Here is a 25,308-nt window from a genome sequence, read left to right as displayed (position 1 = left end):
GGACATGCCAGCACAATGTGCACAGTCAGATCCCTCGAGAACCGACTTAGCCGCTCCGCTCCCAGGCAAGCCATACAAAGGAGCCACAGACGGAAGGTGTGTTTTGACTATTTGTTCGCCTTTGACAGACAATTGACATAGAAAACACACAGAGCGCTTCCTTAAACAAACAGAAGCTAGCCTCGGCTTTACTCCATGTGCTTCCTGGTTGTGATGTCACCGCACCGGTGACACCGCGCTTTCCATTGGACAGATTTCACACATGATTCAGAGCGTGGACACCTGGGAAGCGTTCCCAAAGCGTTGTTGACGCAGCTTGAGTTCCTGAAAGGGAACCATGTTGTCCAGGATACAGTATAAGCGATACTGCAGCACCCACAACAACAAACAAGACATTATACAGTAAATTGGCAGTGAGACACGGAAACTTAAAATAGTGAAGGCAAGGCGAACAAGACAAAGTTTAAAGCTGAGGCTGATGGGTAGTGTAGTTCTACACTAATTACTAATACTTTGTTACTGGTATCAGTACATTACTTCACTATTTATTTTTCTGACAATTTTTTACTTTCACTCATTACTTTTTTTTACAAATATCTATATTTTCTACTTCTTACATTTTCAAACCAAACTTTAAAAAAAATATTTTTCTTCTCACTGCATGCCATTTCCAGACTATCGTCCTATTTCTTGTCATTCCATGACTTTTTAAATCTACCACTGGTGTATCATTTCCTGGTCCTCACACACCACAGACGTAGGCTAGTTTACAAAGCTAACAACAAGCGGGGCAGAAAGCAACAAAAAGTCTTGGGTTATTATGGATGAGAAAGAGGGAGTCAGCGATGTAAACATGACTGAGAACAGAGACATTCCCAATCACCTGATCTTCATCATCATCATCATCATCATCATCGTTGCTCTGCTTGTGTTCAATATGGTGGTTGTGTTCAGCCTGGATACATTAATTGGAGAACAAAATTAAAAATTATTTTGTGTGTCTGTATATATATATATATATATATATATATATATATATATATATATATATATATATATATATATGATTACCATTTACCCATTTACCAGCCTGACACTAAAACAGGTAGTTGTAGTAGTAGTTACTTTTTACTTAAGTACATGTCAGAGCCCAAACGTCACTTTAACTTGAGTGAAAACGTGTAGTCAGTACTTCAACATTTACCAGTCTTTTAAAACATAAGTATCTGTACTTCTACTTAAGCGAAGGATATGTGTACTTTTGCCATCTCTGTCTACACCCACTATGACACATTGATGTTATTGTTATTAGGCTATTGCCGCTATAATGTTAACAAGTCACATAAATAGTATAGGTGTACATTTCTTGTAAAATAAATTATTCAAATAAATAATACATCAATAAATCAATAATATTTAAAATAAATCAATCAAAAGCTTGAAATAAAAAATGTCAACATCAAGCTTGTTGAAAATGTAATACAAGTAGTTATAATACTATAGTACTAGTGTTATATTAGATGTTTAAAAATGTATTGATTTCATATTTAGAAGTATAGTTATTAACTATAATATAAAATAATAAATAAAAATGTACAATTCAATTATAAATAGCAGTTATTCTATTTAAAAACCATTTAGCTGACAGAAAATGCTAAATACTGTATTTGAATAGTGAAAAGTAATTCCTGAAATAAATCTGAGCTACAATCATAAGAGCTCATGTATTCAGGGTTGTTTTATTAAAAGAAGAAGCTTAATGATTAGGTTTTAAAGCCAGTTTGTCAACATAGGACATATAATGAATGTTAAAGAATCCTTTTTACACTAATTGTATCCAGGAATCACTTAATGGTGGACCAAACCATAAACCATAAACCATACAATAGCTATTTGCATATGCTAGCTATAGCTATTGTTAAAAAAAAAAAACATAAATACACAATTGCTTTTAGGTTAATGGTCTAGACAAAATATGCAGGACATAGTATGAATAATTGACATCTTTTGGGTACATTTACATGTGATGTAAATTGGGTGGGAACATTACCTTGTAAAGCTAAGGCTGCTGGTCCTCTGAGCTAAGTTACTGAACAAACACTGACTAGCAAAGTGTGAAGCGAAATTATATAGCGCAGTAGTAGTTTAAGGTAAGAAAATATAATGTGTGCAGTTCTGCACAAGTGGTGTGTATGTAAAAATATGTATAGTATATATATAATTACAATACAAACTGGCTGACTTGCAACTTTTTACTAGATTACCTGTGTGCTAAGCTAGCTTTGTATGTGTTTGTATATATGTACATGTGTGTGTGTGTGTGTGTGTGTGTGTGTGTGTGTGTGTGTGTGTGTGTGTGTGTGTGTATGTGTGCGAGGGCCTTGGCTATGTGCACTCTAACCTCTAACACAATGAAAAAAACTGAAGAATGGAAAATGACTACTGACATTCATAATAATCCATTGTTATGGCCTCCACTCTCCTTTTCTATTTCAGTGCTTCTGTGCCTGTGAGGGACAGCTGTCCCCGCAAGGCTCTATGTGTGTGTGTGTGTTTGTGTTTGTGTTTGTGTTTGTGTGAGAGAGACAGAGAGCGAGAGAGAGAGAGAAAGAGAGAACAAGGAAACAGGGTTATATGTATGTGAGTTAGAGAAAGCAGGGAAAGAGAGTGAGGGAAAAAAACAGTATCATTGAGAAGAGAATGAGATGGAAAGTGTGCACAGAAAGTGAGGGTGTGTCACTAATGAGTGTGTTTGATCTAACACACCTTTGTTTTGCCTCTTGTCTTCTGTATATGCATACATATGTGTGTGTGTGTGTGTGTGTGTGTGTGTGTGTGTGTGTGTGTGTGTGTGTGTGTGTGAATGTGTTTACGAGTGAGATTGTGTGTTCAGAAGGATATTTGAGCTCATAGTCACACAGGTTTGTCCAGTCTGCCATCACAACTCACATCTAACAGCTTATATACCATGCCCACTTGGCCACCGTGTACAGTATGTGCCACCTGAAGCCATGATCCTGTAATATATTCACTTTTAAGTACCCTTGGTTATCAGGTGTATGCTACTGTTTAAGCAAGAGAGCTATAACCTGTGTTATCTGAGGTGCTGTCACTGATCTATTGGCCAGTTAGAGGTAAAAGAAATCATAATAATTCATTAGGTTGTCCTGTCAGCTGTTTGCAATCAGAGCTTTGTGATCTGCAAGCTGGTTTATATCTAGTTTTAAACTGTGCAATTTTAACTGAACTCTGTGACAAATTGTACAATTATTATTTTCCATTTATTATTTTGCCATCTAGTTCAGCTTAAACTTTGTTGAAGTCCATTAAATTATACTTTGCCAATTGCCAATGCCATATATTTACCTGTCTGTAAGTTTTGCATTATCTAAAGGGTTCTTGCTTTTAGTGGCTTTTATAATAGCCTCAAATTTTTGCACCGCTCAAATTATACACTATATGGAGAAAATTTGTGTACCATAAGATTGGTATTTGCTTTCTTGAACATCCCATTTCACATTTAGTCCCGATTTGTGCTCATTTAGCCACAAGTAATGTCAGGAACTGATGTAGGATGAGGAGGCCTGAGGTGCAGTCAGAGTTCAAATTCATCCCAAAGGTGTTCAATAGGGTGAGCTCAGAGCTCTATAGCAGGCCATTTAAGACCTTCCACTCCATCCTATGCTAACCATATCTTCCTGGAGCTGGCTTTTTGCACAGGGACATTGTCAAGCTGGAACATGTTTGAGTCTCCTAGTTCAAATGTAAAAGGTAAAATTTCACTTTGTGGTAAAAGTTTGGGGAAGAACCACATATGGCTGGAAAAGTCACATGTCCCAATACTTGTGTCTATATAGTGTACATTTATTGCCAATTAGCATAAAGCTAGTCGGTCAGTAAAACCTCAATAAAGAAAATGACCATTTATTTCCACATAAAGACACAAGTGTGATTTTGTGAACAAAGTCTTGACCTTTCCCGTTCTATATACAGCGATTTATTTAATAAAACATACCATACATTTTAGAACAAGAGTTTGTTTAGCACTACAGTGTCACTTTACCCTCGACTCATTTGCCTAGCTCTTATTTTTATTAAAATTCTATTAAAACCTACAGTTATATAGAGTTATAATCAAAATCAGTGATCTCATAGTAAGAGCTTTTTAAACATAGTTTTTTCAGTGTAGGGTACATTAGATTTGCATAATGATTATAATATTTGAAAGACATTTCAATTACTAGCAGTGGTTCATTATGTTTATATTTCATTTTCTACATCATTTGCACATGCAGTAAGTGTAACTGCTTTGTCATGTTGTTTAAAAAATGCTCCAGGGCACAATGAGAGCAGTTGCTGCGCTGAATCAGTTCCCTGGCTCCTGCAGAGATCCTACTAATGCACACAACCCCTATACCGCTGAGTGGTGCATCTTTAATCTAGGGCTTTTACTAACAAAGACAAAAAAAAAAAGAGTTCTGGGCATCCATCTCTGTGTGACATAAAAGCAAAGTTTCACCAAAAAGAAGTCATGTTAGAAAAGTGCAGACAACAAGCATGGCTCTGAGCCAGTAAGCTTGACACAGCAAGCTGGGTGGGACTTATTTTGGTCCAATGACTGTGTAAGTTCTCCTCCCTGTCCTCAGCAGTCTCTGGGAGGCTATACCTCTCCTTCATCACCATGCCCTGCAGACAATCCCTCTCATCCCCCTCCCCTCCTGTTCGCTCCTCATTTTTCCTCTATCTTACTTTCCCTCCCTCCATTCCAGTTTGCTGAGGAATCCTCTCTCATACTGCAGCAAAAGAGGAGAGAAACAAGAACATGAGAGAGGGAGGAGAGAGAGAGAGAGAGAGAGAGAGAGAGAGAGAGAGAGAGAGAGAGAGAGAGAAAGGGCAAAGATGCAAAGAAAGGGAGGAAATAGGGCATGCATTACTACTGAATTTGCCTGCATGCGTGTGTTTTTTGCTTTCATGCATTGCATTTTGCTTGGTACATTTTAGCATGCATGTTATAAAAAAGCAGAAAGAAAAAGAGCATATGCATCTTGCTGATGATCTCAGTTTTTAATCTAATCTACATTTAGGTCACATTGGATAACCATTATAAATATAATATAATAAATATCAATAATATAACAAATATATATAAATTATTATTATTATTTTTATTATTATTTTTTTTTTTTTACTGAGGTCAAGTTATACATTGTCATTATACATTGGTTGTTTTTTATCAACCTAAGGTTATGGGTATTTTCAGGCATAAGGTACAATATATGCCCAAATGTTTATGGACAGATGACCATCACACCAAAATGCTGTTCTTCAAACTGCTTCCACAAAATTGAAAGCATTTGGAAGAACATTGAGTATACTAAACAGAGCCCAGATTTCAACCCCTGATTTCAACAACTTTGATATGTTCTGCATGTTGATGAATGACAAAAGGTTTCTGGCTTCTATGTCACCTCATATTTATATTCTGGTTAAATAGGAAGTCATTGTTGACAGCTTACAAGCTCCTACATACTTAGGAAAAACATTAATTGAAATATTCTTCTTCTGTAACCTTTTGCTTAGAATGATTTCTAAAGAAAGCAATATTTGTGCCACATGTTGCTCTGTTAAAACTATTTTTTAATAAGATCTAATAAGACACAGTATATAGGCGTAAGTAATGCCTGCATAATTTGATTATTTTTTGAGCATAAACACTGATTAAAGGCTTATTTCATCCCACTGTGAGAATACAGCATTAATTAACCTAATACATTATAAAAACATTTTTCATAGCCAAGTCATTTCACCCATCTTTATCAAGAGTGTCAATAATTCTGGAGATGAATTTAAAAGTCTTCTGTATATATTGTATGCAAGATATATTTTAAAAACGGTTCCTTTAACTGGGAATAGATAAAGACATGGTGAACAAGACATGGTATGTGCAATGTAATTCTAAGGGCAATTTGTCAACTCTGCCCATAAGGGTTTATGCACATATATTCTTCAGCCAAAAGCATTTTTAAATAAATCTCCAGGCTTTAAATACAAATCGTTATATTTTAAACAGTTACTGACATTATTCTTAAAACAACTACCCCTAGATTTTCCATACATTTCATGTAATACAACAAACAAATACGAACAGAGGCCAGGTTATCTTTCCTGCCTTTACTTTAAATATTTCCTGTCCTCACAATTAACTTCTTGTTATCACACTGACAGCTCTACAGCTAATTAACCAGGTCTGCCTGTTTTATAACACAGGGCAAAGACTTTCAGGGAAGACTGCTGCAGATCAGTGTAATTATGTTTTTACTCCAGTACATTTATTTTCCTTTTGTTTGTTTTTTCAAACAAAGTGTGGTAAAACAAATGAAATCTAATGTTCCTGAACAGTATATGGACAAAATAATTGGAACTTGACTTTTCTAGCTATTTGTGGGTGTTTTCCCAAACTATTACCATGTTGGAGGGAACCACTGGTTTTCTTGGGGTGTAATAGCATTAATATATATAAATATATAGTGAGTCCCCGACCTACAAACGCCCGATTTACAAATTTTTGCAGATACAAACAACGCAAAAAACACAAGAAAAAAAAAAACTAAGAAAAGCCAAATATATTCGGGAAAACTTTCAAAATCCGCGCACACTATTCAGATTTGACAACGCTGCAAACAGGGGAGAAGAAGAAGAAGAACACCTAGCAGGCATGCATCGTGGGACCAAGACATGTAAGTCACACTCTTCTCGACTTAATAATCGACTTACCAACACTTTTCCGGTCCTTATCTATTTCATAAGTCGGGGACTAACTGTATATATATCTCATCTATATATCTCTTGAGATGTCAAAACTCTGGACTTCTAGTAGTTCCTAGAATAGCAAAGTCCACTAAAGGTGATAGAGCATTCCCACATTTAGCTCTTAAACTTTGGAATAGTCTTCCTGACAGTGTTCGGGGCTCAGACACACTCTCCTAGTTTAAGTGCAGATTAAAAACGTATCTTTTTAGCAAAGCCTACACATAACACACATCACATCATAACCTTGTGCTCCAGAACATCTGATCACATACACATTATTAACTTGTGCTGTTAATATCATGAACAGCAGCTACGCTAATTCCTCCCCACTGCTTCTCTTTCTCTACCCATCCTGGGGCATCCTGAGGTTGCTCCAGCCCCAGTCACGTCCCACCTTATAAAGATTGTGGACCTTTAAAGAAGTGGATTCTGACCCCGCAAAAATCCCGAACCATCTAGAGACGTACCAGTGCCAATTGGAGTTTTGACATTGGACCTCTTTGAGTGTTTAAAGGCTCTGGCATGGAGAAGCTGGTGTTGGATCTATGATGATCACAAATGTTGAGATATTTTATGAGATTATGATCTTACACTCCAGTGCTTATGTGAGTTCTCACTTTCCAGTGTTCTGTATTGTTTAAAGATTTATAATCACACTCTTGATGTCACCCAAATGAGGATGGGTTCCCCTTTTGAGTCTGGTTCCTCTCAAGGTTTCTTCCTCATAACATCTAAGGGAGTGTTTCCTTGCCACAGTCGCCATGGCTGCTCATCAGGGATAAATACACACCATTCACCTTTACTGTTAAATCTGTAAAGCTGCTTTGGGTCAATGTCTGTTGTGAAAAGCGCTATAGAAATAAACCTGACTTGATATATACACTGTATACTGTATACTGCATATACACATATTAGACAGAAAGAAATGGTTCTTCGGTATACCAGTTTGAACTAGCACCTTGGAAACAATGACCCTACCTACACCCACAGTTATTATTTTTTGTACCTGCCTGTATTATTTTCTAAAAAAACTTGGCTGGATCCATTTCCCAAAATATAAACAAACTAGTCTTTAAATTCAACATGACCCTGTGACAAAACAGTCACTGAAGATGATCGAATGCACAAATAAAATAAATGCGTCACTCGGAAAAGTATAAGCAGCGTATACATTCCATTGTTAGCTATATATCTGAAACAGTATTAAAAAACGCTGAAATAAATCTCTTTTAAACGTATTCAAAAAATTCGCATACACCTTTATTCGTTTGTCTTTTGTTGTTGGAAAAACTTCCCTTTCTACCCTCTCCAGCTCTTTGTGGTCTGATGAGTTGCCTTCAGCTAAAACATTTACATATATGCAAGTGACTGTATAAACTGAAACAGGGAATCTGCTACAGAAGCCGGGCTGGGTCATGCTTGGAAAAGTGAATTCGCTGAACTTCGCCTAAGTTTTGTACCTGGTTTAGTATTTTTCAAGCACTTGGTTCAGTCTGGTGAAATGTGTCACAGCCTGTGAGTTTATAGACCTCTGCTATAGATAATATTAATAAAGGTACTTATTTTTATGTTTGGTGGCATGAGCTATAATAAATATTCTACAAATATTTAATATTTATATATCATGTTTATTGTACTGGATATGGCTAGATCTTGGTGTATACAGTTCCTTGAAGCTAGACCTCTGATTGACACTTACTTAAGCTTTTATCTACTGCCCAAATTCATCTCTACTTCACAAAGGTTCTTGTACAATTCGGTTAAACATTTATTCTTGCATGGTCATTACTGTCGTCACATTTTGTACAACATTTACTGTGTTATCACACGTAAATCGTAGGCTGCATTAGACTACATATCAGGTGCACACTCTGCTGAAGTTAGTATGCTCCAAACACACATTGTTGAAGCTATTTGGAATGCAAACCACCAAGCAGGAACTGAAGGGAAATTTGCCTGGGCAGAGGACAGAGACGAGTGCACTCTGTGCCTCTGTGTCAGTGATCCCTACTCCAAGCTTGCGTTTCTTAGACTTGTATGCTTTTTAAAACACTACATACTTACTACAGATATACCCAAAAATGTCTCAAGAGCATTTGATCTACATCGATTCAGAATGAAATTAGGTTAAATAGTGTAAAAATACATTAAAAATAATGACTATTTATACATGCTAACAGCATACTGACTGATCGACTGCTCATGAGATAAGTAGGAGATTGTGAAACGTTTATTTCAGGCCAATTTCTGTTTCATGTGCCTGTCCTCAGGGTTAAAAGCTAAAGGGCTGGTGTGTCTGAGTCAGACAGGAAACAGTCCAAATCTGCTCTACAAGGAGAATGTCACCTGAAGCAAAGGTAAATATATAACAATAGAGAGTTACACAGAGTCAGTATGTGCCCCAATCCTGCAAACCCATGACCTGACACAGCTCAAAAGCTAGCTGTTTTGTTGCCCAGACATGTTAGTGTTTATCAAATATAAGTAAAAAGATACAAAAGAAATTCATGGAAATTCATGTCAAGTGAAATGGGTTCCTATACACTTTACACTATTTGCCTTGTATACATTTGGACATAATGTGGTTTCTTAAGGACACTGATGCAATACATAACAGTACACATGGACACTGTAAACACTCTACAGTGCGAGACAATTGCAAGGCAATACTCCGAACAATGAAACACATAGAACATGGACTGTAAAACTAGTGAGTAGTGTAGCAGCAAATAGTGAGTAACAAAGTCAATTGCATTTTCTTCATTCTTTATTCAGTTTTTGTTTCTGCATCACTAATCTATTTAATTCCTTAAACTGCATCAACAAAAATTAGCTTTTAATTGAAAAAGCCCACAGCGATTATAATTCTCTAATCTATAGAGGACACTTTTATGTACCAAAATATATTTTTTTAATATTATAATATAAAAAGATTAATTTATTTATATAAAATACTGCATTGGGCATCTGTTAAATGTCATAAATGTAAATGTTATAGACAGCATACATCATACTGTGTCCTAGTGTGAATGGCTTCACTACAGACCTGAATATGTTCACACCGCTGGTACTTAGCTTGAGAACAAACCCAAACATTAAATCTTAATACACTAAACACATCTTGATGTTCAATTACAACATAGTTCAAAGTGTGAAAAGGCAAAACTGCCTTTGTACAGTTTATGCTTTTAACAAGGTAAACACACAAGACTGGCTGCAGCTAAGGATGAAGTAGGCAACCATACAAACAATGTCAAACACAGCGACACAGGAAATGAGAGAGAACTATTAGAAGTATATAAACATTTCTCTCAGATATAGTGGCAAATCACGCTAAATGACTAAAACTGCACTATTATCACACTTAGCACCATTTGCTATCTGAACATTCATATGTGGAAATGTCAGTACTGCTTTACAACAGTTTAGCAATATCACCTGTGCATTCATAGCTAATAAAAGACAAAAAGAATGTTTATCTTTTTACTCATAATTTCCTCAGAAGCACAGTGACCAGAACTCGATTGCCCCCAATTGCACTCTGTTTTTTTATGTAGCATTATCTTTCAATATTGTATTTATGTATACAAGTTACAATTATTTAATTTTATTCAGCTATTTTTATTTTCTTTTTATTCCCTCTATCTAAGTCTAAACATAGCATAGCAAGCAAGTAGCATTAATAAAAATGGGTAGTACATTTTTGTTAGTAAATAACTAAATAACTAGAAGTAGTTGTAAAAGTTGTGAGATGACAATAGGCTTTTGACAACCCCAAAGCGCTGCACACACACACACACATACACACACACACACACACAGTATGTGTTTAAGGGTTGAGATTGTTTTATAAGGACAATGAATGCTTCATATAAATTCAATCCTTCATGTCACTGGGCCAGTGTTAGCATGGCTGAGTGTGTGCATGTGTGAGTGTGCTGGTAGTGGTAGCACATTTACAGAAGACTGTAGTGCCAGGGCACACGATGTAGCAGTGTCCTGATTCCAGCTGGCTAGGAACAATACGCCTCTCACTACCCGCGTGCCATTCTTCTCAGGATCACTCACCCGGGATCGACAGTGCTGTGCCATGCTGACTCGCTGGTGTGTATGTGTGTGAGTGTGTGTGTGTGTGTGTGTGTGTGTGTGTGTGTGTGTGTGTGTGTGTGTGTAAAGCTGTGGTGGCTTTTTTGTGTTTGTATCACTGTCTTTGTCCATGTGTGTGTATTTATGCATTTTTGTGTTAAGAAGTTAATGACTGGCCTTTGTGTTTGTCCTGTGATTGTCACTATAATTAGTTGAGCACCACAGAATGTACGTGTATATTAAAGATGATGTATGAGTTTTTGGTGACATGAAGTAGGTTAAGGACAGTGTGTGTGTGTGTGTGTGTGTGTGTGTGTGTGTGTGTGTGCTGTGAGGGTGTGGATAAGGTCTCTGTTTACAATGTGTTACCAATGTTTCTCTCTCAGTCGTCATGTGAGCTTGAGATCAAACCTTGGACTCCAGCAAGCCTGCTTTGGTTACTCTTTAATAAACACTTGGAGTTTAAGCCATGGCTGTGGTAAAATCCAATTGGTTCTGTTGCACACCTTTGTTAAATTCTACCGGGTATTATGGATGAAATAGGAAGCAAGTGGTGTCGTTTTTCACGGTCATCTTGGTGTCAAACATGGTTCACTAGCTGCTGCTTCTGGCCAAATGACTTATTGCTTTATTGATCTGTGTGGTGGTCACTGTAATAACTGGTAGACACAAGCGTTAGATACTGTGTGTGTGTGTGTGTGTGTGTTTATATATATATATATATATATATATATATATATATATATATATATATATATATATATATATATATATTTGTGTGTGTGTGTGTGTGTGTGTGTATAAAACATTTAAAATACATTTTCGAGTTTTCATGCTCTATGTAGAGTTTGGTTTTACTAATAATATATATATATATATATATATATATATATATATATATATATATATATATATATATATATACCAGTTAAAGATTATCCTTTTTTTTTATCAGGACCAAAAATGCTAATATGCTTTAGTGGTTTTTTATGGTTTTAGTATCTCAAACCAATCTGGTTGCCATTTTCCACTGACCTCAACTTATCAAAATGGCATTTCCACCCACAGAACTGTTTTCTTTTCCACACCATTCAGTGCAAACTCTAGAGACTGTTCTGTGTAAAAATCCCTGGAGAGCTGCCGTTTCTAAAATACTCAAACCAACAACTGGTACCAAAAACTCTGTCACATTTAAAGTCACAGAGATGCAATTTCTTCATTATTCTGTTTGGTGTGAACATCAGATCTGAAGCATTTCAGCTCAATATGCAATATTTTTTTGCACAACTACTAAGTTGTTGAGTAGATAGCACATAAATAACCTATGGAAACATTATTGCCATGTGACCTATGAATGAATAAACACACCCAGAAGACCTACAATAAGTTCTTATGATTAATTAAAGGTCAAATATTGTTTTCAAATGGCAAATATATGGTGATAACCATCATGAAGACAATCCTATTTCAGGAATATTATCATGATAGGATAAGATTTCTGAGCTTTATTATCATGTGAATCTTTAAGATGTTGTCATGTACATGCACAAGCTCACACATACGTGTGTGGGAGTATTTCAGTCTGGCTGTGTTCATTTAAGACGAAAGAGTCATTCTCATCCTTTATTTCCGCCCAGTCCTAAATTTGTATTTACACACAAATAATAAAGAGTAAATAGATCTTGTGTCCTGTGTTACTGGGGAAAGCAGCAGTAGCACCTGCTGACCCACATGTCCTCATTCCCACAGGGTCGGCGAAACCAAATACCTCGAAACAACTTTGGTTTATCAGAGCGTCAGTGCACGCATCAGTGAGAGCTGATGGTGAGTCACTGATTTTAGCTACAGTGCAAACAATCATCTGGCCTTTTTACAACCAGCTCTGTCTGAAAAGAAACCTCATCACTGGCTTTGAATAATCTCACACCAAGAAACGATTGCATTTAGTTACTTATTAATAGTGCACTTAGACGACAAGCAATTGAGACGAATTCTCAGCACTGTGTAAGCAATAAAAGCAGGTTGTAAGCATTAAGGTAAAAGTGTCATTGCCAAGGACAAACACTTCATCAACATGAGTGGCATTATAATGGTTATAACTGTGCAAAAGAGTCTGGCATCCTATAAAATTATCCACACAATTTTATTTCTTTTTGACGTAAGACTCTGTCTTTATTATAAAAGGTATGAGCAAAGTAGAAATATAACTAAATACGAATATTTTATTTGGAATAAGCATGACAAATGTTGTCTAAAACAGATCTGAATAGGAGGAACACTAGGATAGCTTGCTAGATAGGTTTCCAGGGTGTGTGATGGAGACTAAAGTTGTGCATGGGAACTAGGATCGCAGGTTTATACTTTCAAATGAGCACAAGCAGGTATGAAGCAACTGGGACAATGTTTCCAAATTTTAGCCACACCTACATTAATTGCCACAATACAACATATACCCCATACCCGACACCAAAACAAACAGCATATAACTCACACTAGCATACAACACATAACCCACACTAGCATACAACACACAACCCACAATAGCATACAACACATTACCCACACTATCATTCAACATGTAACCCACACTAGCATACAACACACAACCCACAATAGCATACAACACATTACCCACACTATCATACAACATGTAACCCACACTAGAATACAACACACAACCCACAATAGCATACAACACAAAACCCACACTAGCGTACAACTCGTAACCCACACTAGAATTCAACACATCACCCACTCTAACATACAACATGTAAACCACACTAGCATACAACACGTAACCCACACTAGAATACAACACAAAACCCACACTAGCATACAACTCGTAACCCACACTAGAATACAACACATCACCCACACTAACATACAACATGTAAACCACACTAGCATACAACACATTACCCACACTATCATACAACACATAACCCACACTAGAATACAACACATAACCCACACTAGCATACAACACGTAACCCACACTAGCATACAACACGTAACCCACACTAGAATACAACACGTAACCATCACTAGCATACAACAGATAACCCACACTAGCATACAACCGATAACCCACACTAGCATACAACAGATAACCCACACTAGCATACAACAGATAACCCACGCTAGTGTTCAACATATAACACACACTAGAATGCAACACGTAACCCACACTACCATACAGCACTTAAGCCACACTAGCATACAACATGTAACCCACAATTGAATACAATATGTAACCCGCACTAGAATACAACACATAACCATCACTAGCATACAACAGATAACCCACACTAGCATACAACAGATAACCCACACTAGCATACAACAGATAACCCACACTAGTGTTCAACATATAACACACACTAGAATGCGACACGTAACCCACACTAGCATACAGCACTTAATCCAAACTAGAATACAATATGTAACCCGCACTAACATACAACGGATAACCCACACTAGCACACAACATGCAACCATACAACACGTAACCCACACTGGAATACAACACGTAACCCCCACAAGTATACAACACATAATCCACACTAACATACAACATGTAACCCACATTAGAATGCAACACGTAACCCACACTAGCATTCAACACATAATCCACACTAGCATACGACACGTAACACACACAACGCATACTAGCATACAAGAAAGTGTGCCTATGCATTTTTTATGAGCATGGACAATATTTCACACAATAATGTGGTAAAGTAACAAAAAATCAAAACTTTCTATGAAATGATATATGAGCTTGTTTGACTTGTGTGACAATAAAACAGCACAGAAGCATTTCCAATGTGGCTACCGAGTGTAATGTATTTACTAAAAAGGGATAGGAACATAATAAAGCCTAGCTGTAAATGCACCACTAGTGTAATCTGACCAAAGTCAGTCCATAAGCCAATTATACAGCATCAGAGCAGCTGTTTTCTCTTTATCACGACTTAATTTTCTTGTGATCACGACATAACAAACATCGTTGCTTGTGATCGGTACTTAATTTTTCTGTGCATTTGGCATAACACATGATCACAAGAAAACACAAGAAAACAAATAAAGATTATAATGCAAGGCCTTTTAAGACTCCCGTAGGATACAGTAACTGCACTTGTCTCACAAAATCTCAAACAAGGTTTCTTTAATAAAAAACACAGCACCCCTGGTCATTTTCTTTATACATATCTGCATTTTTTTTTTTTGGTAAATATGTTTGCCTAATGTCCATAGACAAGCTATTTGTTTTGCAGCACAGAGCTGCATATTCATATCAAGGTCACATATATATGCTATATTATGTAAGTATGTTCTTCTAAGTATTTAGCATCAGTGCAATACTTTAAATGGACATGTTAAGAGGATGGTTCTTAGCTCTTAGCCATGTCATTTTTCTATCATTTTATTTTATTTTATCAACATAAATATTCATTATTTGTATATTTGAATACAGTGTCACTTTGTGTATAGACACACCCCATGGTCACCTCTAGCCCAGTGACCGCATTGCCTTTGTAAATCACTGACCCTGAAGTCTTTTCACTCTCAGAAACTCACCCACACCCACGCACAATTTACACACATCCCTTGATCTGTTTGGTCTTCTATTGGTACAAGGTCCACTCCATGTAGCTCACATTCTCTTCATCTATAGGTCAATTTCTCCTTCCCTTCCCCCAGCTGGTGGAGCGACTGCTGTCATTATGAGCCCGGTTCTGCGATAAAGCTGGCATTATTGCTCTGCTGCTATTGCCAGCCTCAGGATGTATACTTCACTCGTTCGCTTGCTCTCGTCTGCTCTGTCCCTCTCATATTGCTATGTACCTGCTAAATCTTTACCTGAGGCATGCGTGCTTGTGGTTCAGACCAAGCTTATTAAACTGGAATCCTAACACCTCCAGTCGTACCAATCCAGCTGTCCCTGCTGGAACACACCTTTAGGTTTAGTGACATTTAAGGACACTTGGAAGCACTGGTGGACTAATAAATAATTGTGATATACAAGGTTTAATGATTTATAGACCTGAAAATTATGACAAATTGTTTGGATTTAAAATTGCGATTTGATCATGTCAAAATAATGTTATTTACTTGTAAGAAAATATTGCTTTAACACTGAGGCTAGGAGCAGGTCTGCAGGCTGAAAAAAGCCCAGCTGATGATAGAATTCAGAAGAGCATCAGAACCTCAGGCCACACTGAGAGCAGGATCTCAGAAACTGGACAGTTAAAGATTAGGAAACGATCACCTGGTCTTTTTCTCATCGTCAGCTACCCAGGTTCAATCAATAAATGTACACTGTAGCCATTGATTTCTGTTCTTATATTACAGAAACGAGAAGTAGAACCCACTGTGTTTTTTCGCTGTCTTGCCACATGTACTGCCCATCCCTCTCATGGATTGGCATACTATGCTTTCTAAAATGCTTTTCTGCTCAAGAAGACTGTAAGGAGTTGTTATTTTTATTTCTTTAACCTTCTCCTAGGACTGCTATCATAAAAAATAAAAATAAACTTTTTTTTTGCCCCAGAACTGCAACTCAATGATGGTTCTGTTTTTGTTTTTTGGAAAAAATATAACATCCATTTAAAATCACAAATATTGGAGATCCTTATAATTATTAGACCCTTATAATAACAATCAAGCTCCAGAACTATTTAATATAAATGATACCAAATCTGCAAATGTTCTGTATTTTCTTTAAAACGACAATTAAAACACTCAAACCTGTAAACAGTAACGTTTAAGCAATTTTTTCTTACTTAGAAATCCCTTATCTGAATCAAATATTGGAATCAAAGAAAGCACTCAACTCAATTTAAACCATGTAACCTTTTGTTTCATAGCAACACCATGATAGCATATGTTTTTTAAATCGAACTGCATAAATAGCATAATATTTTTAAATCGATCTGATTTTAATAGCAAAATGATATTTACAATTTCTTGAAAATAGTCATACAACATCTTTCTATGCTTTGGGGTCTCCCTGGTCCTTGTGAACATATAGTAGTCTAAATAAGACTAATAGAAAGAAACAAATAAAAACATTTTCCTTTCCTGTTTCTCCCCAGTGATTTCTTTTAAACACTTATATTACAGTAATTATTATTTAATGTGATCTCGTATTGTAATTAAGTTATAAATTATTATAAAAAAAAACTTTGGTGTCATGTTTTATTTACACTAGAAACTATCTGATTTATATTTGGGGATTTTAGGTTTTTAACACAATATAAATATTGCTTTCTTGACATGACATGACAAAATCATGTTCTCTAGATTAAGACATTAATCCAAAACAACAGGTGAATTTAAGTACAGTGCAAGTAAACTGTCAAGTTTGTTTTAATAGTTAAACAATGTTTAAAATGGTAAACTCTGATCTGAATAAAAGAACAGGGTTTAGACTGAATTCTGCACCCCTGTTGACATAAGCATGTGTCTGACAACAGTATACAGGTCACGTGCACTGGCCACTGGCTGTCACTCCTACTGGATTCTGGTAACCGTCTGCCTCAGGAGTGTATCGTGGAACGTGATCAGGTAGTGTAGCATTACCCGGCGCTGAGTCACCTCTTGAATTGATCTGACCGAAGTGGACGCTTTTGTTTTTGGTAGTTTTGTTTTGGGACTGAAATGTGGCGTGAGTTCACCCCAGGATGTGACATGGAGTGACCAGCGTGGCACAGCCTATCAGATCACAAAAGGCCTAGTGACATCACGCAAAAGGAGGCCACGATAATCAGATTATCCTAGTTCCACCGAGCAGGTTTTTCGAGTGTGTAAAAATTTGCCACCACAGGCAACATTTACAAACTCTCGTTTTCATTCGACCGCCTTTGCCTTGGGGTGCACCGTGAATAATAAGGAGCAGCTGAGTCATTATGCGGCATTGTATCAAATTGGCATATTATCATAAGCGGAGTGTTGCGGCCTGCATGACTCATTGTTTGCAGAGGTGACAGGTGACGCTGATGAACGACCCACGATTCTATTTACATTCTTACATTTTCACACAATTGCATGCGGTGAAGCTTGATTTAAAGAAGCAACACAACTACCACATTCCTACTCTTGAGAAGGGTTTAAGCAGAGGGGTTGATTACTGTGTAACATTTGCCGGGTTTGCTGGGAAGAGGCTGCGGGGCTTGGGTTCATCCTGCATCACCTTGGTGGCTTTGCCAACTGCGGCTGAAGTTTGAAGAGGATATCTGAGCTCTAAGCACCTGGATAATGAGCCGAAGTAATTCTATACTCTCAGGCTAATGTCTGACACCTCACCACCACCACTACCACCACCACCAACTCATACAAACAGGGGCAATGTAAACGAGCATCTTATTCGTCCCCGAGCCCCCCTCTTGAAGGTGATGAGGATTACTGGGCTTTGTTAAGCTTTTTGGCTTTAAAACAGCAAGCCATGGTTTGAGAGCTCTAACTGTAAAACCATACCCTATGTTTCCCTTCAACAAAATACACGCATATGTATATGTTTGAGCGTGTGTGTGTGTATGTGTGTGTGTGTGTGTGTGTGTGTGTGTGTGTGTGTGCGCTTGTGTGTGTGTGAACACACCAACATCTACAAGTATGTTTTTTAAACACCAAGTAGCACGATGGACAAAAAATAGCCCACAGCAGAACAAGATGACAGCAGGAAGTAGGAGAAGGCAAAGAAAATGTCCCCGATGCATCAAAACATTCTGTATGCTTAGTGCATCGATGTCACAAGTATCTTTATCTCTGTATCTGCTTAGTCCTCCTGATATATGCAGATGAAAAATGCCAACACTGTCAGCACAGTCTGTGAGCTCTGGTTTTGACAGTTTCTCAACCTCAGCTACATCATTCAAGCAAATAATAAAGGGCATGGGACTGTTTTTAAATCCCACTGACACAAATGTAGCTGGTTCTACAATATTATAAATACATTATATGGACAAATGTATTGAGACACTGACTTTCCATCCATATGTGCTTCTTCTCCAAACTGTTAGCATTAGCATTTAACTGTAGCATTTCATTTCCCCTTTACTAGTAGACCCAAACCAGTTCCTGTAGGACCATGCCTCTGTGCAAAGGCCAACTCAAAGAAGATATGGTGTACATGGTGTAGAGCTCTGAACACCTTTGGGAAGATTTGGAATGCTGACTGCACCCCAGGCCTCCTCAACCTACATCAGTATTTGACTTTACTAACACCCTTGTGGCTGAATGAGCACAAATCTCCACAAGCCCACTCCAAAATCTAACAGTGGTGGTTATTAGAACAGCAAACAGGGTTTCTGCAGGTTTCATGACATTAAATGTAAGACTTTTAAGACTTTTTTAAGACCATTAAGAGTAAAATGTATGCCTATATCACAACATCAAAAGCATACACATATATATTGTTAGCAACTGGCCTTAACCAAACCCTAAATAAATTTTTTCCAAGACAAATATCACTAAACTTGCACTTCCCCATAGCTGAAAAATAAAATCTGTTTTTCATCTGTGGTACGGTCCAATAGAGAGATAATAACATTATATTTAGACTAGTGAAATAAAGAACATTAGAAAACAACAACAAAAAAAACATTCTAAAGTGCTGCTGGAGCATTTCAATGAGCAATAGATACAGTGTTACATGGACATCAGGAAAACTAAGACCTGCTTAAACTATTTAAGACCTGCAGAAACCCTGAGTAAACAGGGACTCAGTATGGAATGGGATGTTCAAAAAAGCATATACCAATCTCTAAACGTCCTAAAATATATATTTTCTATGGTGCCATGATGACCTAATAATTTTGGTTTCCACTAAAGATTAATATTCATGAACGTGCTTAATTGATCCTACAAGATTCATAAACTTTCTTTTGGCTTCTCCCGTTAGGGGTCGCCACAGCGGACCATCCACATGTTTGATTTGGCACATGTTTTTATGCTGGATTCCCTTCCTAACGCAACCCTCCCTATTTATCCGGGCTTGGGACCGGCACTAAGGCTTGTGCAACCTTAATGGCTGGGGTTGGTTCCCTGACCGGGGATCAAACCCGGGCCGCAGTGGTGAGAGCGCCGCATCCTAACCACTAGACCACCAGGGAACCCTATCCAACAAGATTCATATCTAACCAAAAACACAAGGCCGCATGAAAGTAAAATACACCTTCTAGTCTTTCCAGATGCTTCGTAAACATTTCTGGAAAGCATTCTAAAGAAAAATCCAAAATAGTCTGCCTCTATATAATATCTGTGAGCTTGTATTACATATATAATTCACAATGTGGGATACTGCATATAATAATATACACATACTATATTTTCTTAATATTAATAAAGAAAATTAGCATATTGACACACCCACTTGACTTATCACTGTGCACATTTGACTTCTCTCACTTATCATCTCTGTATATTACAGGTGCTTTAGAATAATAGAGTCTGGCCAATTTGGAAGGTCACCAGGATCTATTTGAAGGCACTAAGTTAAAGCAATCCCATAATTGTATTCAATTCCCCTAAGTCTATCATTTATGGTGGACAGAGCTATGACTATGATTGAGGAAAATGAACACAAATATAAACAAACAATATTTCATAATAGCATTTCATATTTTAGCTAGCTAATGAAAACACAAACTCACAGCAAACTAAAAATCAGCTAAAAAGTTTCCCAGCTAGCTAGTTATCTTAGCACTTAAAATTGAAGAAAACGATTGTTCCTAACACTAACCCTATTTAGCCCAAAAGGTGAATTGAGAATGTGATACCGTGCAAGGTTCCTGTTAAATCGATAGTTAGCTCAATTCGTTGTGATTAGGTTGCTAGCTCAACATAAGTATACATGCGATACCTGGACCTCATGTTTCAATTTTAGAGATGTAACTCAGTTTATTAGGAAAGCATTAACTCACAAAGTGTTCACTTGCTTAGAGCATTGCATCATAAAAGGCAATCTTCCCTTCAACATTTGTAATGATTCACTTTTCCTTGGACTGGTGCATTTTTAAAGTGCAATATCCAGAAATAAGTCGTCCCGCTGGAGATTTCAAAGGGCATGTAGCCCATACAAATGAATCAACACACCTGCAACTATGACAAAGCAGGAAATAGGTTAAATTTCACTGTATGAGTCAATAAGAAAGGAATTTATCATGCAACAATGTATTTATGAGTGACCTCTCGATAGTGCCCTGTAGCGATTAAGATCATTTTAGTGCCTTGGTGCTCTGAATCTGTAAAAGTGTACTTACTGTTACTGGACTTCAGATCTCTGTGGATTACGGGCACGAAGGTCTGGTTGTGCAGGTAGTCCATGCCAGTAGCAATCTGCACTGCCCAATTAACCAGGACCCGGGGAGGAACCTTCTTCCCTGCAAGTGCCCGGTTTAGTGCCCCACCACGAGCATATTCCATTACTAGGCAAAGATTTGGCTCTTTTAAACAGACACCCTTGAGTGCAATGATGTTGGGGTGCCTGAGCATCCAGAAGAGTCGTGCTTCCTGCCTTACACTCTCCGCTGTGGCACTGATGTCCTCATCAGGGTCCTGGCGTGCTGCTTTAACAGCCACCTCATCATTCCTCCATAGGCCTTTATACACTTTTCCAAAACCTCCTGCTCCTATAACCTCGTCCAAGCACAGCTCTGAGAAGTCGATCTCCAGGGGACTCCCACCACCCACCAGTAAACCTCCAGTGGGCAGTGTGGTGTCACTACGTGTCACATAGTTGCTTGGAAAGATCCCCACCTTGTCTTGGATCTTACCAGTCCACCAGCCCTCATCTCCAGAAACCTTTGAATCCTTGGAAAGCACCTCTAGCAAATCCCCACGTTTTAGGGTCAACTCCTCCTCTGTGGCCGCTTCATAGTCAAACACGGCCGTCCAGTAAGGGTTGGAGGCTCCGTGATGCTGGTGGATGTGAGAATCAGGGGAGCTAACCGAAGAAGAGAGGGTGGAGGAGTTCCAGCTGCTGCCGTTCTCCGTATGAGTGAGGCAGGGAGTCTGATTCGCATTTGGGAGCACGGTGAAAGGGGGTGGTGCTCCACAAGAATCTCCACATTCAGTGCAGGGTAGTGGGGTGCCATTTCCTCCACTACCCATACCGCTGAGTGTCGAATTTGGGTCCATTTCCAAATAAGCTGCTTCAGCGGTGCGGTTTCAACAGCTGGGGGAGAACCTTGGTCAACTCATGCATAAAATCCATGCAGAACACATCAACCAGTTCTGGCCAGTTAGGAACTGGAGGAATGTGTTAAGTCAGCTGAAGTGCCAAAGCACCACTCTTAAATGGTGAAAATCTTTTTAGCAGAATTATCTTCTCCTTCCACTAGCATCTATTAAGGCACATTAAAACAGCTGTCTGGGAACAGTCAACTATTAATAGTCATTTGTTTTGAGTCTAAGAAACGGCTAGTAAAATGTCAAAATGATCATCTAGCAGATCGGGTGCTTCGTTCAGCACCTAGGATAAATGAAAACAGTGGAGCATCATCACAGGGCCTGCATCTCTCTCATCCTTTTCATCATCATATACGTCTGTAGGCTGACATGATAAGACCTGCATTCCTGTCCTTCATTCTGTTCGTACACACCTGCCCCGAGCAACCGAGGTATCCGATTTTATGTCTAATCTTACTACGACTATTTCAGACCGGGTTCAGCGCCTTCTTCTTCCATCATATTTAAAAAAAGTCATTCTAGTGGGCAGCATTTTAAAGGATTTTGTTTGGATATCCACATTTAATTATTTACCTGTCCGATCTATGAAAATGAGTTGCTTCAAGGCAGGTAGAGCATCATGAATTTTTTTTTTCCGACCCTCCAGATTCCAACTCCACCTTGTTTATCTTGCATATGAATTGCATAGATGCCTGCATAGAGCGTGTCCTCTTTTTCTCCGTGGCATTGCTGTCCTTGTTGTCACCATGCAGGCGTTTCTAAGGAGGAATATCCCGCTTATAGAGAAGCAGACACTTGGGCTATTAATATCGCTCGAATGTGAAATTATTGCGCTTCGGATTCCTGGGTCGAGGATGATGAAATCTGATCTGATGCTGATACAGAAACGGCGAACAGACACATCTTGCCACCATCTTATAATAATAATAATAATAATAATAATAATAATAATAATAATATTAAATTGACCTCCTGGTTTTTTTGTTTTGCTATTTTTTATATTTGTAATCCACTGTCCACGGGTCAAAATCCTGTTTTCTTTTCCATCATATCCCTGTTTGATGTTGCTTGGTTGCCTTTACAGTCCATCATCAGTACAGCAGTCTGGGGTGTGACATTATGACGCTTCATTCTGCATTCCTGCACCGAACCCAGTTTGGTTTCCTCTTCTGCACTCTGCCCCGGTTCGATCCGAAAGCCTTCCGGTGGTATTTCTCAACCTGTCAAATCCAACCCGTGTATTCGGCGTCCATGGATCGGACTGTCAGGCTCAAGCTGACTTGGTATCCAGATACACCGGCTGAACAGGGGAAAGGGGGTGGAGAAGTCCAGTGCATTATGGGAAGTGGAGTTTATTCTTTAAGAACAGCGCTCTCAATGGTTTTTTTTTTTTGCGTCACGTACCAGTTTTTCCTACTACACGAATACGAATTTACCATGAACTGAATAACATGAATAACATGGGACCTTAATTTTTGGATGCTTAAAAAATGCACCTGAAAAGCAGGATTTTTTTAAACTACAAAAAGCCAATAAAATGCAAATAAAATAAAAATGAAAAGGTTTGTATTTTTCCTGTGAGGCCCGGTACCAAATAATCCATGGTACCGGTCCGTGGCCTAGTACCATGTACACCAAACATTATCACATCATGACTATTCATGAAGTGAATAACACTGATTATCTCTTTATCATGGCACCTGTTAATGTGTGGGATTTATTAGGCAGCAAGTGAACATTTTGTCCTCAAAGTTGATGTGTTAGAAGCAGGAAAAATGGGAGAGTGTAAGGATTTGAGCGAGTTTGACCAGGACCAAATTGTGATGTCTAGACAACTGGACAAAACTGCAGTGGTCAGCATCTATCAAAAGTGCTCCAAGGAAGGAACAGTGGTGAACCAGATCCAGGTCATGGGCAAATTTGATGCACGTGAGGAGTGAAGGCTGGTCCGTGTGGTCCGATCCAACAGATGACCTCCTGTAGCTCAAAATGCTGAAGAAGTTAATGTTGTTAATGCTCAATGGGTCAGGACTGTTTTAGCAGCAGAAGGGGGACCAACACAATATAAGGCAGGCGGCCATAATGTTATGCCTGATCAGTGGAGATACAGTTATGCCTGGTCAGCGTATACACGTATATATATATAAAAATTTCAATCTAATTCTGATGATGATGATGATGATAATAATAATAATAAAATAATAATAATAATAATAATAATAATAATAATAATAATAATGTTTATGTATGTGTTGATCCAAGCTGCCACTGCTGGGCCCCTGAGAAAGGCCCTTATTTGTTTAACGGTGTTAACTGCTCAGATTGGATCATTCTCATATATAGTAAGAATATTATTTTGCTTTAGAAAATATATTATACATGTAGATATTCTAAGCTATTCCTGTTTTTCCTTACATTCGAATGAAGTGTGAATGGTTTTCTAGTAAATTAACTGGGTTTAAAAACCCTAATTAGGCCGTCAATGCCAACTAGCAGCCCATGTGTACTGCAAATTGGTAGTGGTGGCGGTTTGGGCCACTGATGTCACAGATTGTTTCTTTTTTAAGACAATGAACAGCTTAGATGCTGATTACCTTGATATAAATAGCCCATGAACCACAAAGATTGAGACTGGTCTGGGGTGCCGGTGGGACTGCTTCTATTATGACGTGTGTTCTTGTTTGGATGTTTATCATATAAGAATAGTGCAATGCTAATAGGAAAGAAGTGTGTTTGTGGTTGCTCAGTGCAATAATAATAACTCTGTCAGATTGTCCAGTTGCCTCACTTTTCATGTACGTATTCTGTCTGCTCAAGAGCATCAGCAGCAGTGAACTTGCACTGTAGCAGCCTGTTCGTATTTAATAATTTATTCTCATGAATGTTGACTTTACTGTCTGTGCAAATAATCTACCTGTTACAACAAGCTTACTCACATTCTACAGGAACTACTGAGCAACACAACAATACTGGTTGCAGTTTTCATGAAATAATGCAAAAAAATTAATCTTTACTATGAACAAATCTGGGAATCTAAACCTCAGCTAATACTGCCCCCTTGTGACACCAGACTAACAGCTATTATGGATGGAGTAGGTTGCAAGACAGATATTCATATATTAAGTATACAATTAATGAATTTCCAATCTCATTGAAATATACTGTATGAAATCTGTAGCAGCAGTAAAACAATTTGGCAGAAAGAAAGTCAGACTACAATGA

The 25,308-nt window shown here is 37.9% G+C and overlaps 1 protein-coding gene across 1 annotated transcript in view; it reads right to left on the bottom strand.

Moving 5' to 3' along the window:
• The window catches only part of map3k10 (mitogen-activated protein kinase kinase kinase 10), a 40,300-nt gene extending 16,914 nt beyond the window's left edge, over window positions 1-23,386 (bottom strand). Inside the window, 1 exon segment of the mRNA XM_046864601.1 lies at window positions 21,159-23,386. Coding sequence (XP_046720557.1) covers window positions 21,159-22,035 — 877 coding nt within the window. The 5' untranslated portion in view covers window positions 22,036-23,386.
• Between the last annotated feature and the right edge of the window lie 1,922 nt (window positions 23,387-25,308).

Source organism: Silurus meridionalis, chromosome 13 (genome assembly GCF_014805685.1).
Source record: "Silurus meridionalis isolate SWU-2019-XX chromosome 13, ASM1480568v1, whole genome shotgun sequence".
NCBI lineage: Eukaryota > Metazoa > Chordata > Actinopteri > Siluriformes > Siluridae > Silurus > Silurus meridionalis.
This window is presented reverse-complemented; position numbering and strand designations above follow the sequence as displayed.